This window comes from Anarhichas minor, unplaced genomic scaffold (assembly GCF_050575085.1).
Source record: "Anarhichas minor isolate MPS153535 unplaced genomic scaffold, ASM5057508v1 ptg000046l, whole genome shotgun sequence".
Taxonomy (NCBI): domain Eukaryota; kingdom Metazoa; phylum Chordata; class Actinopteri; order Perciformes; family Anarhichadidae; genus Anarhichas; species Anarhichas minor.
In genome coordinates this window covers 491,834-512,461 of record NW_027466492.1, presented here as the reverse complement: position 1 = coordinate 512,461, position 20,628 = coordinate 491,834, and the positions used below count along the sequence as shown (strand labels likewise).

The 20,628-nt window shown below is 40.2% G+C and overlaps 1 protein-coding gene across 1 annotated transcript in view; it reads left to right on the top strand.

Moving 5' to 3' along the window:
• The window catches only part of dnah2 (dynein, axonemal, heavy chain 2), a 53,180-nt gene that overhangs the window by 10,753 nt on the left and 21,799 nt on the right, over positions 1-20,628 (top strand). The window contains exons 17-46 of the mRNA XM_076111992.1: positions 226-420; positions 1,029-1,173; positions 1,385-1,577; positions 1,860-2,060; positions 2,269-2,425; positions 2,841-3,006; positions 4,619-4,782; positions 5,064-5,225; positions 5,694-5,797; positions 6,274-6,430; positions 7,149-7,225; positions 7,918-8,098; positions 8,270-8,408; positions 8,726-8,943; positions 10,992-11,078; positions 11,168-11,293; positions 11,986-12,096; positions 12,361-12,549; positions 12,969-13,066; positions 13,271-13,460; positions 14,154-14,334; positions 14,497-14,624; positions 15,324-15,476; positions 16,049-16,174; positions 16,923-17,141; positions 17,535-17,652; positions 18,349-18,485; positions 19,081-19,218; positions 19,386-19,544; positions 20,253-20,405. Coding sequence (XP_075968107.1) covers positions 226-420; positions 1,029-1,173; positions 1,385-1,577; positions 1,860-2,060; positions 2,269-2,425; positions 2,841-3,006; positions 4,619-4,782; positions 5,064-5,225; positions 5,694-5,797; positions 6,274-6,430; positions 7,149-7,225; positions 7,918-8,098; positions 8,270-8,408; positions 8,726-8,943; positions 10,992-11,078; positions 11,168-11,293; positions 11,986-12,096; positions 12,361-12,549; positions 12,969-13,066; positions 13,271-13,460; positions 14,154-14,334; positions 14,497-14,624; positions 15,324-15,476; positions 16,049-16,174; positions 16,923-17,141; positions 17,535-17,652; positions 18,349-18,485; positions 19,081-19,218; positions 19,386-19,544; positions 20,253-20,405 — 4,572 coding nt within the window. The remainder of the gene's footprint in view (positions 1-225; positions 421-1,028; positions 1,174-1,384; positions 1,578-1,859; positions 2,061-2,268; positions 2,426-2,840; positions 3,007-4,618; positions 4,783-5,063; positions 5,226-5,693; positions 5,798-6,273; positions 6,431-7,148; positions 7,226-7,917; positions 8,099-8,269; positions 8,409-8,725; positions 8,944-10,991; positions 11,079-11,167; positions 11,294-11,985; positions 12,097-12,360; positions 12,550-12,968; positions 13,067-13,270; positions 13,461-14,153; positions 14,335-14,496; positions 14,625-15,323; positions 15,477-16,048; positions 16,175-16,922; positions 17,142-17,534; positions 17,653-18,348; positions 18,486-19,080; positions 19,219-19,385; positions 19,545-20,252; positions 20,406-20,628) is intronic.

Sequence of the window (20,628 nt, the reverse complement as noted above, 5' to 3'; positions counted from 1 at the left end):
GTAAAAAAAAACATACTTTTCAAATAAGTTTAGTTGAATTAAAAATGTCCCGAATAAAACTCAACTCAACAGCAATCATTGTAATCTGCAGCTGTATCTATGGGATCTCTTTCCTTTCTTATTGAGAGATCGATTTATTGAGCTTTTTGTATTTTTATCAGATAACAGGTACAGCCCACATTTTTACTGCCATGTCATGCGTGTTCATTTGTCATGGTGTTTAAGGTCCAGGAGCACTGGGTAACCTACACAGAGAAAGTGGACCACTTGGTAGAGCAAGCTCTTCGGAGCAGCATCAAGCACTCCATGGAGAAGCTATCCATGGCCATCAATGGAGACGGCAAGACATCGCCCAATCCCTTGTTCAAAGTCCTAGTAGCACTGCGCCAGGCAACCCTCCAAACCACACCAACACCAAAGGTACCATCAATCCGTCTTAATCCAATTGGGTCATGTGATTATGAGTATAAGATATGGCCGTATATCTTAGGATGTGTTTCCATGTGCTGACCTGCACGGAAGGCAAAATTGTATCACATGATCTTGCGTGTGCTCAGTGATGTAGGAAACATAAAACTAGTCTTATTGTGCTGCTAGTTTAAGTGCTGCTCTCGCAAACAGAGATTCTCGTGTCGACAGGACGGCCATACCGTTTACAGCAGATATTCTCATTCTTGTTTCTAAAGACCACCTTCCCAAATAAATTATAAAAAAGGGGAAAAAATAAACTGGACCATACAAATGTGTTATGTCACTGGTACGAATATATCTTTTTCAAATTCAATCTAATCATTTGCCACTACCTCTGAGGCCAACCAGTGGTTGTGAATAGCTGGTTTACAATATGATAGCACAGGAGAATAGCTACATGTCGTGATCAGATAGTATAGAACACTCACACACACACACTCACACACACACACACACACACAGGTATATAAATTAGCCTGGCAGCAGTGTAGTTTAATTAACAATTGATTGGCTGGCGATGTGATATCTTGGGTAAAAGTGAGTGTCTGTTTTAACAGGTCGAGTTCTCCCCGACAGTCGGAAAGCTTGCTCAGATTGTGAACATTATGCCTCAGCTCATCGACACCGTCTCAGAATTTAAACGACTGCCTGAAATTCTCTCCTGCAAACCGTCAGAAGGGAATACCATACACATGAACATAGGTAAGGACATATATTTCGGAGAGTACAAATGTGCGCATCTGAACAGTTTTTACTGGGTGCTGATCAAATGCAGACCTGATGTATACATAAAGTCCTTTGAAATTACGCAAATTACAGACAGTGATTACTGAGCAGTTGTATATGTATATATACTACCACCATGTCTATCTGTCTGTCCCCTTTGTCACCCTGGTCCTCTTTAATCCTTCAGAGCAAGACGAGGAGATAAGGAAGATTCAGGCTGCAGTTACCGCAGGGATGACAGCCAATGCCAGCCAACTGCAGGCCTACCTGAAGACCTGGGACAAATACAGGGATATCTGGCAGAGCAACCAGGACTCCTTTATACAACACTACCGGAGACTAAACCCACCAGTCACTACTTTTGATGCAGATATACACAGGCACTGTGCAATAATACTACTCGCATCATTCTTCAATTGACCCGTTTAAGAGAGTTTTCTATGAACCTTTTGACAACAACTGTTGTTCCCAGCAGCTGATTATTTTTTACAATTCACTTTCTACAGACCTATCCTCTAATTGCATTTTATCTGTTTCAATCTCCCAAGTGCACATTTGTTTTATTTCGTCATAAGACATTGTTTACATGTTTGTTTACCATAATGAAGCATACAGACTCAATAATCTCCCTCTATTGTGTCATGTCCGTTGTTCTCCCCCAGGTACACGGAAAAAGCCTACACCATTCAACAGGAAGAGACGGTTTTGAACATCTGGGTTGTCACGCTGGACTGTTCACCAATCAAGTCCTCCTTGGCGCAGCTCTGCAGCGAGTGGCAAACCAAGTTCACTCAGCTGCTTAGCCAAATGGCTAGCACCCACCTAAAAGAACTCCATGGCTCTCTGCAAGACAATGCCAACAGGTGGGGAGTCAAGTGAATGATTTGATTTTTTGGGGGGGTTAATTGATGTGTTTATTACAGTGTAGAGTTGACAGGTGCCAAGAGGAAGAGAGGTTCTTGGCTTTTAGGGGAGATGAAGATTAATGGAAGAAGGAAAAGGAAAGGGAGCTGTTCTTGATCCCCTAAACATTTGAACATTTTTGTTGTGTCTCTCTGTGTGTGAGTTTAGGCTGAGACGACCTCCCCAGACATTGGCGGAGTTTGGTGAGAGCATGAAGCTCTTGGAGACTCTCCAGGGCGATTTGGCCAAGACAGAGGCTCAGATTCCTCTCATCCATGACCAGTTTGCTATCCTGGACAAATATGAGGTCCCAGTGGAACAGGCTGTAAGCACCTCACTCATTTATAAACAAATATACAGTATACACATATCCAGCGTAAATGATACAGGAGTGTGTGTAAGATGTATACTGTATAACAGTGACTTTACCGTTTGCATCCCTGTAATGGCTCTCAGGTTGTCTCTCCCAAACACTCAGTTGGTAAATGAAAGTGCCTTCTATTGCTGTTGTAATGTTTTCGCTTTTCTCCCCACTGACCTCAGCAAGAGTTTGATTGACAGATGGTTTCATCCAATCACCTGCCAAGTGTTTTTTTTGGAAGTGCCTGCCCTTTTCCAAACAGGTTCCAATGACGACTTCTCAGATGGTTCTGTGTCACAAACCATCTGGCGGGTCAGGTTAGGGTACTGTATGTCTATACGTACAACAAATACTACGGTTTTTCTGGGTTTACCAACAGGTGCAGGATATGCGTGAGGTGCTGAATGGGGAGTGGGTGTGGTTCCAGCAGGTGCTGATTGACAGTGGTATCATGCTGCAGAAGCAGAAGGAGAACTTTAGGAACAGTATCATCCCCGAGTTCCTGAAGAAGATCAAGACCATTGTTCAGGAGTTCAACAGCACAGGTCACACACACACTCTCTCTCTCTCTCTCTCTCTCTCTCTCTCTCTCTCTCTATCTCTCTCTCTCTCTCTCTCTCTCACACACACACACTTATACACATTATCACCATGGTGTGTGCACGTTAGTGTCGTTCTCTCAGTTTCGTTCTGTCCGTGAGCCATTACTAATCTATTGGTGGCCTATTTAGAACCAATAGCCTGCATTAAATCTGTTCTTGCCCTTGATGATTGATGACTTCACAGCTGCTCCCTTCCACATTAAAAGGAATGTTGCTGACTGGAAGACACACCATTTCCTGCCACATCATGATCTCTCACTCCTCTCCATCTCTTCTGTTCCTTTCCCACTCCTTTTAGCTCCCGTTTCCCTTTTGTTTTGGGGTACTACCATATTTCCTTTGTTTCTCCTCCTTCACATAAGTGCTATAAGAGTGGCTTGTATGACTTAAAACTCCTAACATATTATATGTCATTGTACATAACGATAGCAATTTACTCTAGATGTATTGAAAATTCTATCTATAATAAGGGTTACTACATTTAAAAACAAGATGAAAGTTTATTTTTTTGCCAATACAGTGAATTGAATATCTAACAAACAAAGGTACTTATAGATATTGTTACGCCTCGTGGAAGCACAGGAAAACCAGGACTCAATAGCACAACCCAGACAGCAAGATCAAGTGTAGATAAAACAGTCTCTACTGATCAGATCAGGTTCAGTACACAGGTAGGCAGTCAGTACAGGCAAACAAATGAGACAGGGATGAGGCAAAAACGTGGCCAAAACCAAAACCAAGATCTTGACAGATATAGTATTATTACCGATAGATACCTTGTAAATAAATCTTGGTTAATGGTCTAATGGTTAACAAATCTCTAGTTTCTTAAGGCTTGTACCAGTGTGTTTGTTTCACATATTCTTTGTGCTGTCTCTTTAGCCGAGCTGTTGGCCTTCCATGGTTTGTATGATAATTTCACAATAAATATGCAAATCTGTGTGTTCTTGCTGAGGCTAAGAAACAGTATGCATTGCATAATATGTGCACTTCATTTTTGTGCTTTTATGTGTGGTAGGGCTGTCAGTGAATATTCTAAATCTGAATATGTATTTTTAATAGTAAAAAACAGATATTCAAATCTGAAAAATTCTATATATATATTTTATTCTATAAAAACGTTGTACTTTTAAACAGAAAAAAAAAGTTTTATATTGTGAAATTGACTGGAAATGACAAACACTTTAGTCAAGAGCATGGAGGAAACTGGTTCATACTTGCTCCCTGGCAATCTCCCTCTTGCCAGCTGCCACCTTATTTATTTTTTTGTAGTGAAATGATGTTGTATAGAAATAGAACTATAGAACTCCTTATTTTAATGTCACCAATCAGCTGTTCCTCGTCCATTGCGGACAGCGCGCTAATGAACAGAAACAGGGCGTCTGACAAGAAGTTCACCTCAAAACAGTGCCAATGTGTTTTTTTAAGAACGAATATTCGAAGATCATTTTTGGACAGTCCTAATGTGTGGACGTATGGCTGTGGTATGTTTGTCAATTTGTATGCTTTTTCATGTGTTTTTTTTTAACTCCCTTCTTTGCATGTGCATATCCAGGTCCATTTGACAGCGCGTTGAGCACTGAGTTGGCCTTAAACGAGATAGTGGGGTATCGCAGCCAGCTGGAGACTCTAAAAGAAGAAGAGAGCGCCATCTTTCAGGGGTTGGGCTTCTTTGAAACAGAGCAGCACCCAACCAAAAGCATACGGATGCTGGAGAAGGTCTGACACAGCACTAGGCTCATAGGCCATACGCTCAAACATAAAGCAGAGAGGGTTGTGGGAATTGTGGTCGTGATAAACTGTCTCTCAACATGGGTGAACGAAGCAAGCCGTTTGTAAACATTACAAGTACTTGATAGTATATAATATTAGGGAATTCAAACCCAGAATGTCGCAAGAAATTTCAAAATAAATAGTTTTTGTCACAGTGATGCAAGACACTTTAATGGTTGAACTTTTGTTTGTTCATATGTTTGTTTGTGTCCGTGTGTTTTGTACAGGATTTAGACCACCTGCAGCAGGTCTGGGAGATCACGCAGGAGTGGAATGCCAACTGGGACATCTGGAAGGTTGGACAACTTTCTACGCTGCGGACGGAGAGCATGGGCAGCACGGCTCAGGACTTGTTTAAAAAACTCCACAAACTCCAGAGAGAACTAAAGGTCAGTTCCATCACTCATAGTTTTTGAATAGCTGCAGATGTTGGCGCCGTGCTACAGTGTAAGAGTCACGGTTTAGCTATGATATATCACCAGTGTAAGTTTAGGTTTTGTTTCATATAGATTGTTATTAACTAATGCCAAAACAATATGTAATCAGTACTGTACAATTCAGAAGCTGGACATTATTCGTGGTTTCAGTCGAAAGAACACTGAATTACTTTTTGTATTTCTAATGGATACAAAGTTAGCAAACTCCTTGGGGGCTTCATTTGATATTTTGAGCTTTAGACCCACAGGCTCTGCCAAAAATGCATTTTACAGTGACAGCCAAATCTATGGCCTCCCCTTAGAATGCACAAAATAATGTGCTAATATCACAAAAGGTACAGCTGAAATAAAGCCCTCAGCTGCTCTCACATTTCATTTACACTACACAGTAGTGAGGACCTGATCTTTGTCTGATTTCAGGATAAGGAGTGGGACATAGTGGATTCCTCCAAGGACAGGATCAACCAGTTCAAGCGGATCATCCCTCTCATTGCTGAACTGACGAACCCAGCCATGAGAGACAGGTATCGTATGAAAAACAAAGAGAATATATGTATTTGTCATACAACACTTGTCATTTCAGTATATCTTGGAACTATTGTCCTGCAGTAGTTACCATGTAAAAGACATGACAGGAGCACAAATATAAAATAGCAGTCATGTAGTTAAACAGTAGTTAATGCATTAAAGTCACAAACCCTTTCGCTAAGTCCCGTTGTATTAGCTTATTAATGTAATTTCTTCAGTCTTGTTACATGTGTTTTTGTAACATGGTAGCACCTCAGTTTGCTAAGGCCTAATGCTCTAAAGATAGAGGATGTAATATGTTGTGCAAATTCTAAAGCCCTTTGAACCAAATTTGTGAACTGTGATTTTGCGTTCTATAAATCGAATTGGCTTTGTTAGCCTTACCTTTAACTTTACCTTTTTTTCTTCAGCTCACCTCCTGGGGAATTTAAGACTAAGACAAACCATACTTTCAATGCCACCTTTCTTTTAGGCACTGGAAGCAGATCTGTGAAGAGCTGCAGTGCTCTTTCGATCATACCAGCACTGATTTCACCCTGGAGAAGATCATATCTCTGGAGCTTGACGAGTATACTGACAAAATCTGTGAGATCTCTGGGGCTGCCAGCAAGGAGCTCTTCATAGAAAAGGTCCAGTCTCTTCTTGTCGTTTAGACTAATGCCTAGTGGGCAGTTCTGTAGCTTCTTCTGCCTTTGACCGGCTCTTTTCCACACTGCTTTCAGGCTTTCATGCCCCCTCAACCTTTGCCAACTTCAATATTGCCCCTAACCCTTCTCCATTCCTTACTGTGTTACATCAGTGAAGTTTCAGGGCCAGATTAATGCACATAGAAACACAGTGCACACTTGTTCTATGCCTTTCATTCAGTTTGCACTTAGAAACAATATTAGCTTCCTCACACGTGTAACCTGTCAGATTCTTAAACTGAAAGGTTTCAGACAAATACTTCCTCCTTAGTGGTGTTTAGCTGTACCTTTTACTTTTGACATTACAGATAAAAAATGACCTTTTACTTTACGGACATGTTTGTAAATACAGTATATCGCCATGTTAGTCCTTAAACATACTTCCAAGGGATTCAAAAAAGAATTAAGAGATGTAGAATAGCATGAAAAGAGCGGAGAAAAAGAAAAGAAAGATCTTTTTATGACACTAGATTCTAAAGGATTCTCCATCTCGGATGCAGTATATGAGAGCAGTAGAACTCAAGCTAAGATTCATGGTTTCCTGTCATTGATAATCTAATGATGACAATGTATCATAACGCTTGTGTAATAGAAAAATATAAATGTTTTCCTCTGCAAGTGTTCTGTCTGTTAACATTACTCTATGTGTTTGATAATCAAGGGTCTGGAGGACATTACCAAGACATGGGAGGAAACTTTCCTGTGCCTGGAACCTTACAAAGGTCACTATCGGCTGAGGTGAGAAAGCAAGCCTTAATGGCAGGGATGGCTGAAGGGTTCAAGAAGTCATAACTGCAACCTTCTTTTATACAGTCTATGGTAGAAACTCACTCCAACTGATAGTCATAGATTTGGGTCGTCATTGTTTCTTATGCATCTCTAGATCCCTCTATAAATGTGACGCTGATGCAGGAATGACGTGTTTGTTAGCAGTAAGTGAGTTTGTTTGTTGTCAGAGACGAGTGAGCAGAGCAGAGTTAATTAAGCGTGTGACAGCCTGGTTGGTGAAAGCAAGAATTGGCCATCTGCTGCATATAAAATGAATAGAGGGACACCTCAGGCCCAGTCGTATTAGCAGCCCAAGTCATGGCCACTGATTCGACAAGAGGGGAGAAGGTTACAGTCAGCCACAGTTAACATATTTGAGGAAGCAGGGAGGGAGAGAGTTCAAAGTTCATGATGTTCAATAGGGGAGTGAATATTAGAAATACCTTTCAATGTTACACAGTCAAAATATGTAACAAAAAGCTTTTTGGCATCGTTTACACATTAATAAGGATGTATAGAACTGCATTGGATTACACAAAGCTGTACTGGTTTACCTAATAAACTGATAACTTAAATTTAATTTATTCCACTGTGAAAATGCATCACCATTTGAATCCATTTCAGGCAGCCGTCAGCAGTTTAATTGTCTCTTTCTGTGTCAGGGGCACCGAGGTGGTTTTCCAGGCCCTGGAGGACAACATGTCCATGCTGTCCACAATGAAGGCTTCTCGGTTTGTCAAAACCTTTGAGAGGGAGGTGGACTGCTGGGAACGGCAGCTGTCACAGGTGCTGGAAGTCATCGAGATGATCCTCACTGTGCAGCGGCAGTGGATCTATCTGGAGGTACGAGAAACACACTCACATACTTTACTATGTTACAGGATTACGCCGTTGTAAAACACATCTGTCACAGCTCTCTGGTTTTAGTTTTCTCGTCACAATGAACCTCTTCCCGCTGCCATACCGCCATCTTTCTCTGTCGCTTTCCATTTTTCACTTCTTTCATCCCTCTAGAACATTTTCCAAGGAGAGGACATCAGGGAGCAGCTGCCTCGTGAATGCAAAGAGTTTGACATCTTCAGTTCAAGTTGGAAGACCGTCACGGGCGAACTCCACGAGACAAAAAACGCCTTGCAGGGAACACACCACCCTGGTATGACAACATATATGATGTTGCTTTAAAGAACATGTTGGTACACACATTCCAGTACTCATTGTGTAGAAATAAGAAAATATGTCTTGAATCAAATTCCTTCTTAAACTTGTGTTTTGTTCTTTAATGTGGATATGTCTTTTCTTCTTGCGTCTGACGTTTTTTACTGTAATGGGTCTACAGCTAATTTAAAATGTTCGTGTGAGATGTAATGTTCAAAAAAACATATTTGATTAAAGAATAGTTGAAAAGTATTTTAGTGTGTTATATATATATATAAAATAAACTCTTCAAACAGCCTCCCCTCTGTCTGTCAGGCTTGCATGGGAAGCTGTCAGTGATGAGTTCCAAGCTGGAGGAGATCCAGAAGGCCCTGGACATGTACCTGGAGACCAAGAGGCAGATCTTCCCAAGGTTTTATTTCCTGTCGAATGAGGATGTGCTGGAGATCCTGGGGCAGTCACAGAACCCCGAAGCCATTCAACCCCACCTGAAGAAGTGTTTCGACAACATCAAGAGGCTGCGCATTGAAAAGGCAGGAAATGCAAAAATGATCAGGAAATCAATCCCAGGCCCAGATGCACTCAGTGGCCAGTCCGGCACTACTACCACTGTGAGTCATTTAAGGCCAATTAGTCAAGAACATCATACATTACACAACATATAGGACATTTATCATGCAGGCTATACATATTTTGTTTTGGGAACAGTTGTCAAGCATATTTGAAATGCTTTAATAATGTCAATGTGGTCTTATTGTAGGCTAAGTATGCCTTTGCAAAATTATGAATTATGAATTAAAAGTTCTTTCAACAGTGTTCCCACGCAGCCTGGAAAACAGTTGACCAATTTTCCAGTGATGGAAAACAAATGGAGAGAAACAGTCAAATGTTATAGAAAATCTCACGGTGTCCCGGAAAATTATTTCAACGTTCTACTATTTTCCTTTTAGCTGAGAATGAACTACAACGCTATCTATCAGATCAGTTATATTAATTTATGTTCAGGATCATATTAACGTTCAAATGGTAGTTTATATGATGTTTGAACACACTCCGGAGTCATGTCACATGGTAGCACATGCAGGTTGGATGACATCACAACTTAACTGGTGTTAGGGTTAGATGTTTTCAGGGGAGACCCAGACCGCTGGACTTTCCAGTCGCACCAAAAATGAACTGGATCCGGTTAACAATCAAAAAGTATTTAATAAACAAGAGAAGCTAGAACAGTTGCAAACTGAATTACTCTATCGATATCAATATGTCCCCAGGGCAGAGTTCTCACAAGGCCCACTAAATAGCCCAGCCCAGCTGGTAAACTACCCAGAGTGGTAACGGCGCGAACTCTGGCAAAAAACCCTCTGGAACTAAGCCTATATTTAAAAGTCTCTGTCCGAAAGTTTAAATGTCCAGTATCAGCCTCTGTGATTGGCCGAAATTCAATAGCCCCTCCTGGCTTGGGGCAGTTATCATCTCAGTGTTTGGTTGAAGTCGTCCGGACTCCTCCTCAGGTCCTGGTGGTCAGTTGTCCATCCCTCTGTTCTCTGCTGCACCTCTGTAAAGTCTCACTCAAAATGTTCCCTTTCTGACCCTCAAAACTATTCATACAGTGTTTTAATACCTTTAGTGACTATACTTCTATGGTTTAATACATTCAATGAGTAAAATACTGTAACATAATATCCTCTACAAGTAAGAATATTATAAACATAATACATTCCATAAGTAAATATTTTGTGACTTTTTAACCTATTTTGACATTATTATTATTGTGACACTTCTACTCACCACTAGGGGTGTTATTTAATCCTACTTATAATATTTCTAATACTGAAATCCTTAACACTGGCCATAACACGAAAAATACAAGTTACATTATACTTCAAATGTAAATATTAGTCACTGCTGGATGGTACCTGTGCTAGCTTTTATTATTCATTTTATTTTCTGATTCATTTGTCATAGTTTCTAAGAACGTAAGAGATGATTTCATAGATAAGTTTTAGCCATAGACTGCACATCTTTTAAATCAGACTTCCACATAGAAATATTCGGGTATGTTTCCATCTGTCGTACCAGCAAAATATCCTGGAAAAGTCCTAAAACTGTAGAAAAGTGTGGAAATATCAGATCAGGATTTTATCAGGATTTGGGGCAAAACAACATGATCCAGACAGCCCAAGTAGACACATTGCTAAGATAAGATGATTCCACTGTTTTCAATGCAGGTTCATTTGTCACATCACTTTTTAGTCAGTGTCATCAAACAAGAGTCAATAAGTTGTGCTCTCTGGTACGCTGGACCTGACTTGATGGTATTAAACCACATCATGTGCTGCAGAAACACCTTTTTAAACTGAACCCTGTGCTGACTAATGTTTCTTAGTTTTCCAAAATGTTTAGATGGTAAAATGTATCTGCAAAAGCCTGTAAAGGCCACATTGATAAGGTTACATTTTGCTACAAGTACTGCCCCATTTCAGCAAGTCAACTTTCTAGGATGAAGTGGCCTCAAAACTTTAACCACAAAACACTGTTTTCATATCATACAGAATCAATGAGATGTGTATGTCTTTTCTAGGGCACTAAAACAGCCACTGCGATGTTCTCTGCTGATGGGGAGAGTGTTGACTTCAGCGACGTGGTGACACTGGACAGAACCGTGGAGGTATAGCAGCAATGATTATGATCATGATCAATATACAATATTCAGAGAGGTGGAGAATGTGAGCACCATTTTGTTTTGTGTGCACGTAGGTTTGGCTGTGTAAAGTTGAGAAGACCATGCGTGTCACACTGAGGAAATCTCTGGCCAACTGCCTTGCAGCTCTGAATAAGTTGACAGACAAGTTCGACAAATGGGTCAAAGAGTGGCCGGGACAGGTACATTCGTGTTTTGTCGTTTCACATTTTAAAATCATTGTGGTTTTGCATCTTCACCCATCTGACATTCAGACTGACTGACATTGATGCAGTCTTTTTGCACATTTCCCAATTCCTGCTGAACCAGTGTTAATGTCGTTAACGAAAACTAAGACTAAATGTGTTCGTCAGCCACATTTTTTTCCCATGACAAAGACAAGACCATGAAGAGGTGGCAGTGACGTCATTAAATGCAAGCTATATCAACGTACAAGGTTAGAGACGTAATATTATGTGCGCCATTATAGGACTACACCAGCAGCACACATTGAGCACAGTCAGAGTGAGTCAGAGTAAGAATTTCACCAACAGGGCATGGGAGAAAGAAACAAGGGGATATTTTTGCAAGACTAGATTGACTGAAATGTTCAATATCGGTCAAAATCAATTAATCTTTGACTAACAATACTTTTCAACTAAAACAGACAACAATGAGGTTGACTAAACATGATAAAAACTAACAATGGCATTTGACCCCTGGACTAGGACTAAGACTAAATTAAGAAAGAAAATAGGTGACGAAATGAACACTATGATGAACCCCTCTCTATTCCCATGGTTATTTACTCAGTCCATGTCATTATGTTAAAGTGAAGAATATGAACAAAGCTAAAGGTTAAAACAAAGTTCAGTGTGTATTCTTCCTATTTTAGATGCTGATCACCGCCAGTCAGATCCAGTGGACCACTGATGTCACTAAATCTCTCATTACCAGCAAGGAGGGAGCTGAAAATTCCTCTCTTAAGTCCCTACGGAGGAAGCAGGTTGAGTTTTTGTTGCTTAACTAAACTTAACTAGATATTTTTGAGTGAACTCACTGTGATCATTTGTTAACTCACCAGTGTGTTTCCATACAGCAAGCTGAAAGCTTAAATCATTTTCAATATTTTGAGCAGCCTTCGATTTTTTTAGCCTTGTTATGTTAAATTCAGCGTATCAGCCTTTTCGGCGCCATTTGAAGCCAACATAATGATGTTAAGATTTCAATAAACTCTTGAGCCTTAGCTGTGTCTGTCTTTATCTCTCAGGTCTCCAAGCTTGAACGCTATTCAGAAATCATTCGTGGCAACTTGTCCAAAGAGATACGTCTGAAGATTGTGTCACTGGTGACGGGGGAGGTTCATGCTCGGGATGTCATTGATAAGCTGGCCCGATCAGAATGCAAGGACGTCAATGCCTTCGAATGGCTCTGCCAGCTGCGACTATACTGGGAGAAGGTATGCTATGGGTGATGCAAGTAAGAAGAACAACAGATAGGAGACAGGATGGAGAAAAAGAAGGGCACAACAGGGAACTTTTATCAAGCCATAATTTCAGCAACATTTTTTAATGGCTGTAAAAATGAATTTCACTCTTGAATTTAAAAGCTAAAAGCAAAACTGTGGTAAAACAAATCAGTATAGATTTCGCTATTAATGATTCCATAGTTTGTGGCATTTAAAGGAACACTTTAAAAGACCTCTGCGACACAAAAACCCTCACTTTGTTTCATATTCTTTTCAAAATCATCAGCATTTCTCCCACTCCACCTTATGGCAGCAAGAGATCAGTTTTGCTGAGCTGAGATGAGTTGGAGGGAGACAAAGAAAACATCCACAAACTTATCCATTTTCTGGTTTGTTCGTTCTCCAAACAGGATGACTGCATAATCCGACAGACTAACACACATTTCAAGTATGGCTACGAGTACCTGGGCAACTCTGGACGGCTCGTCATCACTCCACTTACTGACAGGTCAGTCAATCAGTGTCAATCAATCTGTCACGAGTCAGTTAAGTAATTCCTTAGAAGTTAATCAAAGTATTTTACTTTTATTTATATTATTTTTAATATTCAGACAACTGAATGAGTCCCATCCCCCATTCTGGAGACTGAAGACTGAATAGATTTGCACTGATGTCAGTATTCTGATGTCTGTAAATGCTTGACTCTGTCCAGATGTTACATGACTCTGACCACAGCACTCCATCTCCATCGGGGGGGCTCTCCGAAAGGCCCGGCTGGTACTGGGAAGACAGAGACAGTGAAGGACTTGGGCAAAGCTCTTGGCATGTACGTCATCGTGATCAACTGCTCCGAAGGGTTAGACTACAAATCTATGGGACGCATGTACTCTGGCCTGGCACAGGTAAGAAATGCAAAAGGGAAAATGATGATGGTGACGAAAACAGTATTTTGTATACCTTTGAGTGACGGCATGTGACTGAATATGCTGTTGTGTTTATGTTAGGGATGGCACTTTTTTACTAACTAGTTATTGAAATACTTCTTATTTTTGGTTAAGATTGTTTTTTAAACGTAATTGAAACTAAGACTGGGTTAGTAAGTAGTAAATTGCGCTCTCTCGCTCTGTGTGTGTGTGAACCAGTGGTGGAGAAAGTACCCAAACAATTATCAAAACTACTGTGTAAATATACTGTTAAGTGTTCAGTGTTAAAGGATCAAAAGTAAAAGTACTCATTATGGTCCCGTTTTAAGAATAAAATTATAATTAGTGCATTGATTTCAACTACTTTATATACTGCCAGGTAGCTTAATCCATAATAAAAGTAAAGTAACAAATGGTGCCAAATAGATGTAGTGAATTAAAAAACTACAACATTGGCTTCCAACATGTATTGAAGTAGAAGTATAAAGTAGCATAAAACACTTAACTACACATACTTAAGTACAGTAGTTGAGTAAATGTACTTAGTTACATTCCACCACTGGTGTATTTGTTTCAGCTCGGGAATGAAATAATCCTTGCAAAACTTGTGTGTTTGGATTTTTTTTTTTACTGCATGATTTGTACGTATTTCATTGTGTCCACCCTGGACAGACGGGAGCATGGGGGTGCTTCGATGAGTTCAACAGAATCAACATCGAGGTGTTGTCGGTGGTGGCCCAGCAAATCCTGTCCATCCTGTCCGCCCTCTCAGCTGGACAATCCAAGTTCCATTTTGACGGACAGCAGATACGTCTGGTCCCGTCGTGTGGCATCTTTATCACCATGAATCCCGGTAGGTCAACACAAATGTGCAAATGCACACACTGCATGTTATGCAAACTATGTTGAGGAAGTAGTCTGGGATATTTTCAGAGGATGTTTTCGTATGTTTTTTTTGTCATGAAAATAAATGCATAAAGGTTTTTTTTCTCTCCATTTGCTTTTTTTGCCCTAGGTTACGCCGGTCGTACTGAGCTTCCAGACAACCTCAAGTCCATGTTCAGACCTATCTCCATGGTGGTGCCAGACTCTACCCTAATCGCTGAGATCATACTGTTTGGAGAGGGCTTCAACGATTGCAGGGTACTGCGACTCAAGGATTTGTTATACTATAATCTTTTATGTGAAGAGCTCAGACAGGATTCAATTCAATTAGAAATGCACTGCTTGCCTTTTCATTATGACAAATTCAGTTTGGATTTTCATTATATTAGATTACAGTCTTACAGTGTTTATATCATTTATTCATCAAGGTTTTTAACAGACAATTCTGGTTATTGCACTGTAAATGCCATGTAATGTAATATTGTTGGGAAATGTGAGCGATTGGAGCCTCGGCTGAACATAGATCAGAGGTAGATGTTGATCTCTCTGTTTCCCCACTGATTTCAAGCTCCTTTAAGCAGTGAGCGCTGGTCTGGGATCAGTGTCGGAATAGGGTTCAGTGAAGGGTCATGGTGTGAGTGCATCGTGTGTGTGTGTGTGTGTGTGTGTGTACAGGTATATTTGTGTAAGAGTGAGTCTTACCACAGATGCTCTCTCTTGCTGCAATGCAAGCTGACTGTATCGTTGAAAACGAAGCTTTGAGACATGTCTTTGATGCCCACTCAAGCAGCAAATGGGAAGTGATGGATTTATTTACTGCTAAGTCACTCTGACTCATCTCATGTTTGTACTGATTCACCTTTCTACCTCTGTCTTCTTTTGTTTCTTCCTTTTCTGTCTCTGTAACTCAGTAGCATAAAGACTCTCTACCTCTGTCTCTGTTTTTTCCCCTCATAGAACCTGGCAAAGAAAGTGTTCACCCTGTACTCCCTGGCAGTGCAGCAGCTGTCTAAATTGGACCACTATGATTTTGGCCTGCGTAGTCTCACCTCCATGCTCCGCTATGCTGGGACGAAGCGGCGCTCTTGCCCCAACGTTCCCAATGAACAAGTAAGTCTCTTTCTCTCGCGCTCTCTCTCTCTCATGTGCAACAAACCAATCTACTATGAACAGGTTATGCTCACTATAATCAATCCTGTTGTTCACACTGGCGATTAACAGATCCCTTCCGAATGCACTTCCAATGTAAGTGAGAGGTAACAGTATCTATAGTCCTAATTCAGAAGTTTCTATCGACAGTCCTCCATCATTTTGATTTATCTTTACACTATCTTTTTACTAAAAAGACCTTGAGGCACCACGTTAAGTTGACCAAACACTGCAGATCAACGAGGAAACGCTATCTGTGGAAACACAAAGAGGGAATTTAATTTATACTTATACTGTAACTTGCATGGGAATAGCAAGCAGTTGCTATGACATGCATGAGCTTAAATATGAACCCAAGCTGTGCTGTCATCTCTTCTTTTGGCATCCTGTTTAACTACGATGTCAAATGACAGGAAACCAGCTCCTATAAATGTAACTAAACTAACTACTGTCCTTCCCTTTCAAATAAACTAAACTTTACTATATAGGGAATGTAGTTGTTAGTGGATCTGCCTTTGTACCTCTGTTCTCAGATCCTGCTAATGGCTATGAAGGACATGAACATCGCTAAGATGTCCTCTGCTGACGTGCCACTGTTCAATGGGATCACCCATGACCTGTTTCCTGGTGTGGAAATACCCATTATTGACTATGGCAAGGTAAGTCAGCGGTTGAAATCAGTACCTGCAGAGAGCTAGTGGTTTGTTTTGTTTGCTGTATGACAGTGTCCCTTCTTCTTTGATAAACAAATACCAAAACTGTTTTTATTTCTTATCTTCTATTCAACTGTTCAACTATAGTTCACTTGCCCCAGAATTCTTCTTAATATTAATTGTAGCATTAATATATACCTAAATAATATTTTCCAATACTGAAACTGTAATGCTCAGCAGTTAAACCACATTTAGATGTCACCATTGTCTCTGCATATGCTGTCTCTGTCTTTCTATATGGCTGTCTCTTTGACTTTGCTGGAGAAGGTTGTGTTAGCAAACATGTGTGTCAGAATGTCCATGAGCATGAGTCTGAATGTGATTGTAAAGACTGCTGATGAACAAAAATATAGAGGACTTTAATTATTTAAATATATAAATCATCGCATACATCACATGTTTGTGTGTGCAAAAGAAAACCAAAGATAGTGCACAGTTCCCTTTACCAAGATGATCTCATTGGTAGCAGATTTGATGCTACATTATTTTCTCATCTTGTAGTCTGACAGTGCAGTTAAACTGCTGTATGAGCACAGCCACATGTATAACCCAAAATAGACACACTTAATGCCACTTGACCCTAGTACGTCCTGGTCAAATACATAACAAGTGTTTGTATCTTGACTGTCACTCAGGGTATCACCATCACTGACTCACTGATCAACATTTATCTTTTTCTGTAACGTTATTGCAGTTGAAGGAGGCTATAGAGGTGGAGCTTCGTCGGAGCGGTTTGCAGGTGACTCGTTTTACCGTGACCAAAGTCATCCAACTTTATGAGACCAAAAATTCCCGACACTCCTCCATGCTGGTGGGCAAGACAGGCAGTGCTAAGAGTGTTACCTGGAGGACTCTGCAGATTGTCCTCAGTTCCCTGCACCACAAAGGAGAGCTTGGCTTCAACCTGGTCCAGGTGGGTGTGGAAGGAAAAGAAAAATAATTTATTGGCTAATACTGTTCCTTTAAACAAAAGGAATGTTCTTGCGTCACAAAAAGGGGCACTAGTTTATCTTCTCTTCCCATTTTCTTCCTTCTTATTTACAATTCTTTATTCTTATTTTTCAGTTACTAAAATCAATTCATGCGTTTGTAAACTCCTTGCTCTAATCAGATCAGGGGCTGCAAATGATTACACAATTAGCAAAAAAATGCATGTGCTCCACAAAAAGCTATTGTTTTAATATGTTCTCATAATTTTAAGCTTTGTAGCTGACAAAAAGACTTTTGTAATTATGATCTGTCATTATAATGCATCTATTGATGCAATCATTTTCTCTTCCATGCCTTGGTCCCTGTGGTACAACAGGATTATCCTCTGAACCCCAAGGCAATGAGTCTGGGAGAGCTGTATGGAGAAAATGACCTCTCCACCAATGAGTGGTCTGACGGAGTGCTTCCTTCCCTCATGAGATCAGCCTGCGCAGGTGAATAAGTGTACACACACTAGGGACTTATTATTCTTCCTCTCGCTGCATCCCATCCCATCCCATTTCTAATAGAGTATTCATGCAGGTTTTATTTTGAAAAAGTAGTATTAGTAAACGGTGAAAAGTGTGAAAGGAGCATCTTTGCCATCTTGAAATGTAGCTACGAGACTGCTCATTCAGACAGTTCATTTAATATTGTCATCATAAACACATTTTCTTTGTTTCACCACACATCCTCATCCTCAAGGAGCAAAGGAAGCTTTATGTTGCTATTAATGTCCTTTTTGTTCTGTCTTATCTAAGATTTACTGAATTACAAACAGATATGGGCACTAGACCCACTCTTTGCAATCATTGTAACCATCTTTAAAATGCTTAACAACCAGAAAGTCCATTAAAACTACGAGGGAAAAAAAGTTTTGATCTAGCACACAGCACTGTAGTTCCAAAAATGTTTTACTTTGCCATGCAACACACACTGTTGTACATTGTAACTCTTTTTGCATAGATTTTTGTAGTCAATATTTGACTGGTTTTCTAAACCAAAAACCAAAAGTGGAAGTATTTTTAAATCAAATTGTTTAAATCAAAAGGTAAACGGATGAATATTACATAGACATGTTAATCCTGCTGTCTTAAAATTGTGAAAAAAATATAAGTAACAGAGTGAACATTATTCTACCACTATATCAGATGAGAAGCCAGATGAGAAGTGGATTGTGTTTGACGGGCCTGTTGACACACTGTGGATAGAGAGTATGAACTCTGTTATGGATGACAACAAGGTGCTCACACTCATCAATGGAGAGAGAATCTCCATGCCCGAACAGGTGAGAACAGCACAAGAAACCAGACGTGCGGGCATTTTTCACGACATTTTTACTTTTCATAGCAGGAAAAGCACACAATACCAGGACCCTGAAGCTGAAACAGCTGAATTTAAATCAGCACACTGTTTCTGAAGGTTACAATTTAAGATGTCTTCTATTACAAATTCTACTGGGAACTTTCACCAATTTCTAAATGGAAAGTAGTGCAGTTCTCCAAAGGACACAAACTTGTCTGTTTCTTTGACAATGATGTCAGCATTCGGGCTGTTGAGTAGAGAGCATACTAACATGGACATTTTACTTTTACAATAGCAGTAGTTTTGTGTAATAAATGACATTAACACACTGCTGTATGTATTTTGTACAATTGTTTTGATGTTTGTTTTGTATGTAAACGTATCTTTGTTCTGGAAGCACACATAATGCACTCCGTGGAAACACATTTCCCAGTCTTTGGAGAATAAATCTTATTTTGTTTATGGTCCTAGATTAAAAAATGAAACTGATAAGAAATCAGAATCCAATTAATTACCATGTATTTTTGTATCATAGTCAACCATGTACAGTAAAACTATCACTATTTGTTTTGTCACAGGTGTCGTTGCTGTTTGAAGTGGAGAACCTGGCAATGGCCTCTCCAGCTACAGTTTCTCGCTGCGGTATGGTCTACAACGACTACACTGATCTGGGATGGAAGCCATCAGTTCAGTCCTGGCTGGACAAGCGACCCGAGGTACAATCCATTCACTCATAATAACTCATCGTCATATTCTTTCTTTTTGAAAACATTTTCTAGAGGAACATAAGAAAACCTTCGTGAATGACACCTGTTTTATTCCCTTATTTTCTGGTACCCTTTCCGTTCCATCTCCATTTGTTAATCTCTCCATTTCTCCACAGGCTGAAGTGAATCATTTAAAGCGTTTGTTTGAGAAATACATAGAGAGCACACTGAACTTTAAGAAGAGAAACTGTACGGAGCTGATTCCCATCACTGAACTAAATGGAGTAACGTCTCTCTGCCGCCTCTACGACTCCCTGGCTACATCCAGCAATGGGGTAAGACAAATAGAGTACAATCTGTAACCTCCACTGCTCATTGTAATCCCTCTCAATGACAACCATTTTCCAGCACACCTTAAATGTTGATCCTTAATGGTATTTCAATCAGGAGAGACAAGTCAGACAAAGAAAAGATAATTGTTTATTGTGAACAAATGATATGTGATGATAAAGTCGTCAGAGTCTTTGGCACTTAGACTCTACAGGGAGATTTGTAATTGAGTGGCTGATGATGCTGATAGAATGAGGAGTTTGATGAAGCTGATGAATCTGCGAAGATTAGGCTGAGATGGGGAGATGGGGAGGTGGAGGGTTGTGTAACAGCATCATGAATGTACTGAAGGTAGAGAGACAATCATATTTAAGAGAGACAGCAGCAAGATGATAGGCCAACGATGTCCTTGTGTCGTTATTGGATAGAAGAGAGCAGCTGATCTAGACAGCTGATATCATGATCAACAGCCCCAAACAATAACAGCAAGGAAATGATGAGTGTGCATGCGTGAGGAGTGATTGGCAGATGTATGAGAAATAAACTACGGGCTTAGGCATGCAAGAGTATCGTCTTCCTGACTGAACTTACGCTTGAGCTTCATGTGTTGTAACTGACTTCAGACTTGTGACTGAAATTCAGCAATACATTTTAAAGGCATTCAAAAGTAAATCCACATTTCTGACATTATCTAATTTTCTCCCTTTCTCCAGGTGAATACTTTGGACACAAACAACTTGGGTACGATGGTGGAACTCTGGTTCGTGTTCAGCCTTATCTGGTCCATCTGTGCCACTGTTGATGAGGATGGACGCAAGAGGGTGGACAACTTCATAAGGGGGATGGAAGGCACCTTCCCCTTCAAGGTCCTCTTTAGAGCACATTTGTTTACACTCTTATGACATAGAAAGTTAGTCAAACAGCGCTCTCTTTTCACTAGTCTGCTTGCTTAGACCAGTGTTAAGTGTAATGCAGGGTGCAACTGCTGTGGCTAGATGTTATGTTTTAGTGGCTTTGGCAGGCTAGGGGGCTATTGTGATATGGAAAGACATGTGAAAGATGTTTATATGCTGTGAATCCACGACTACA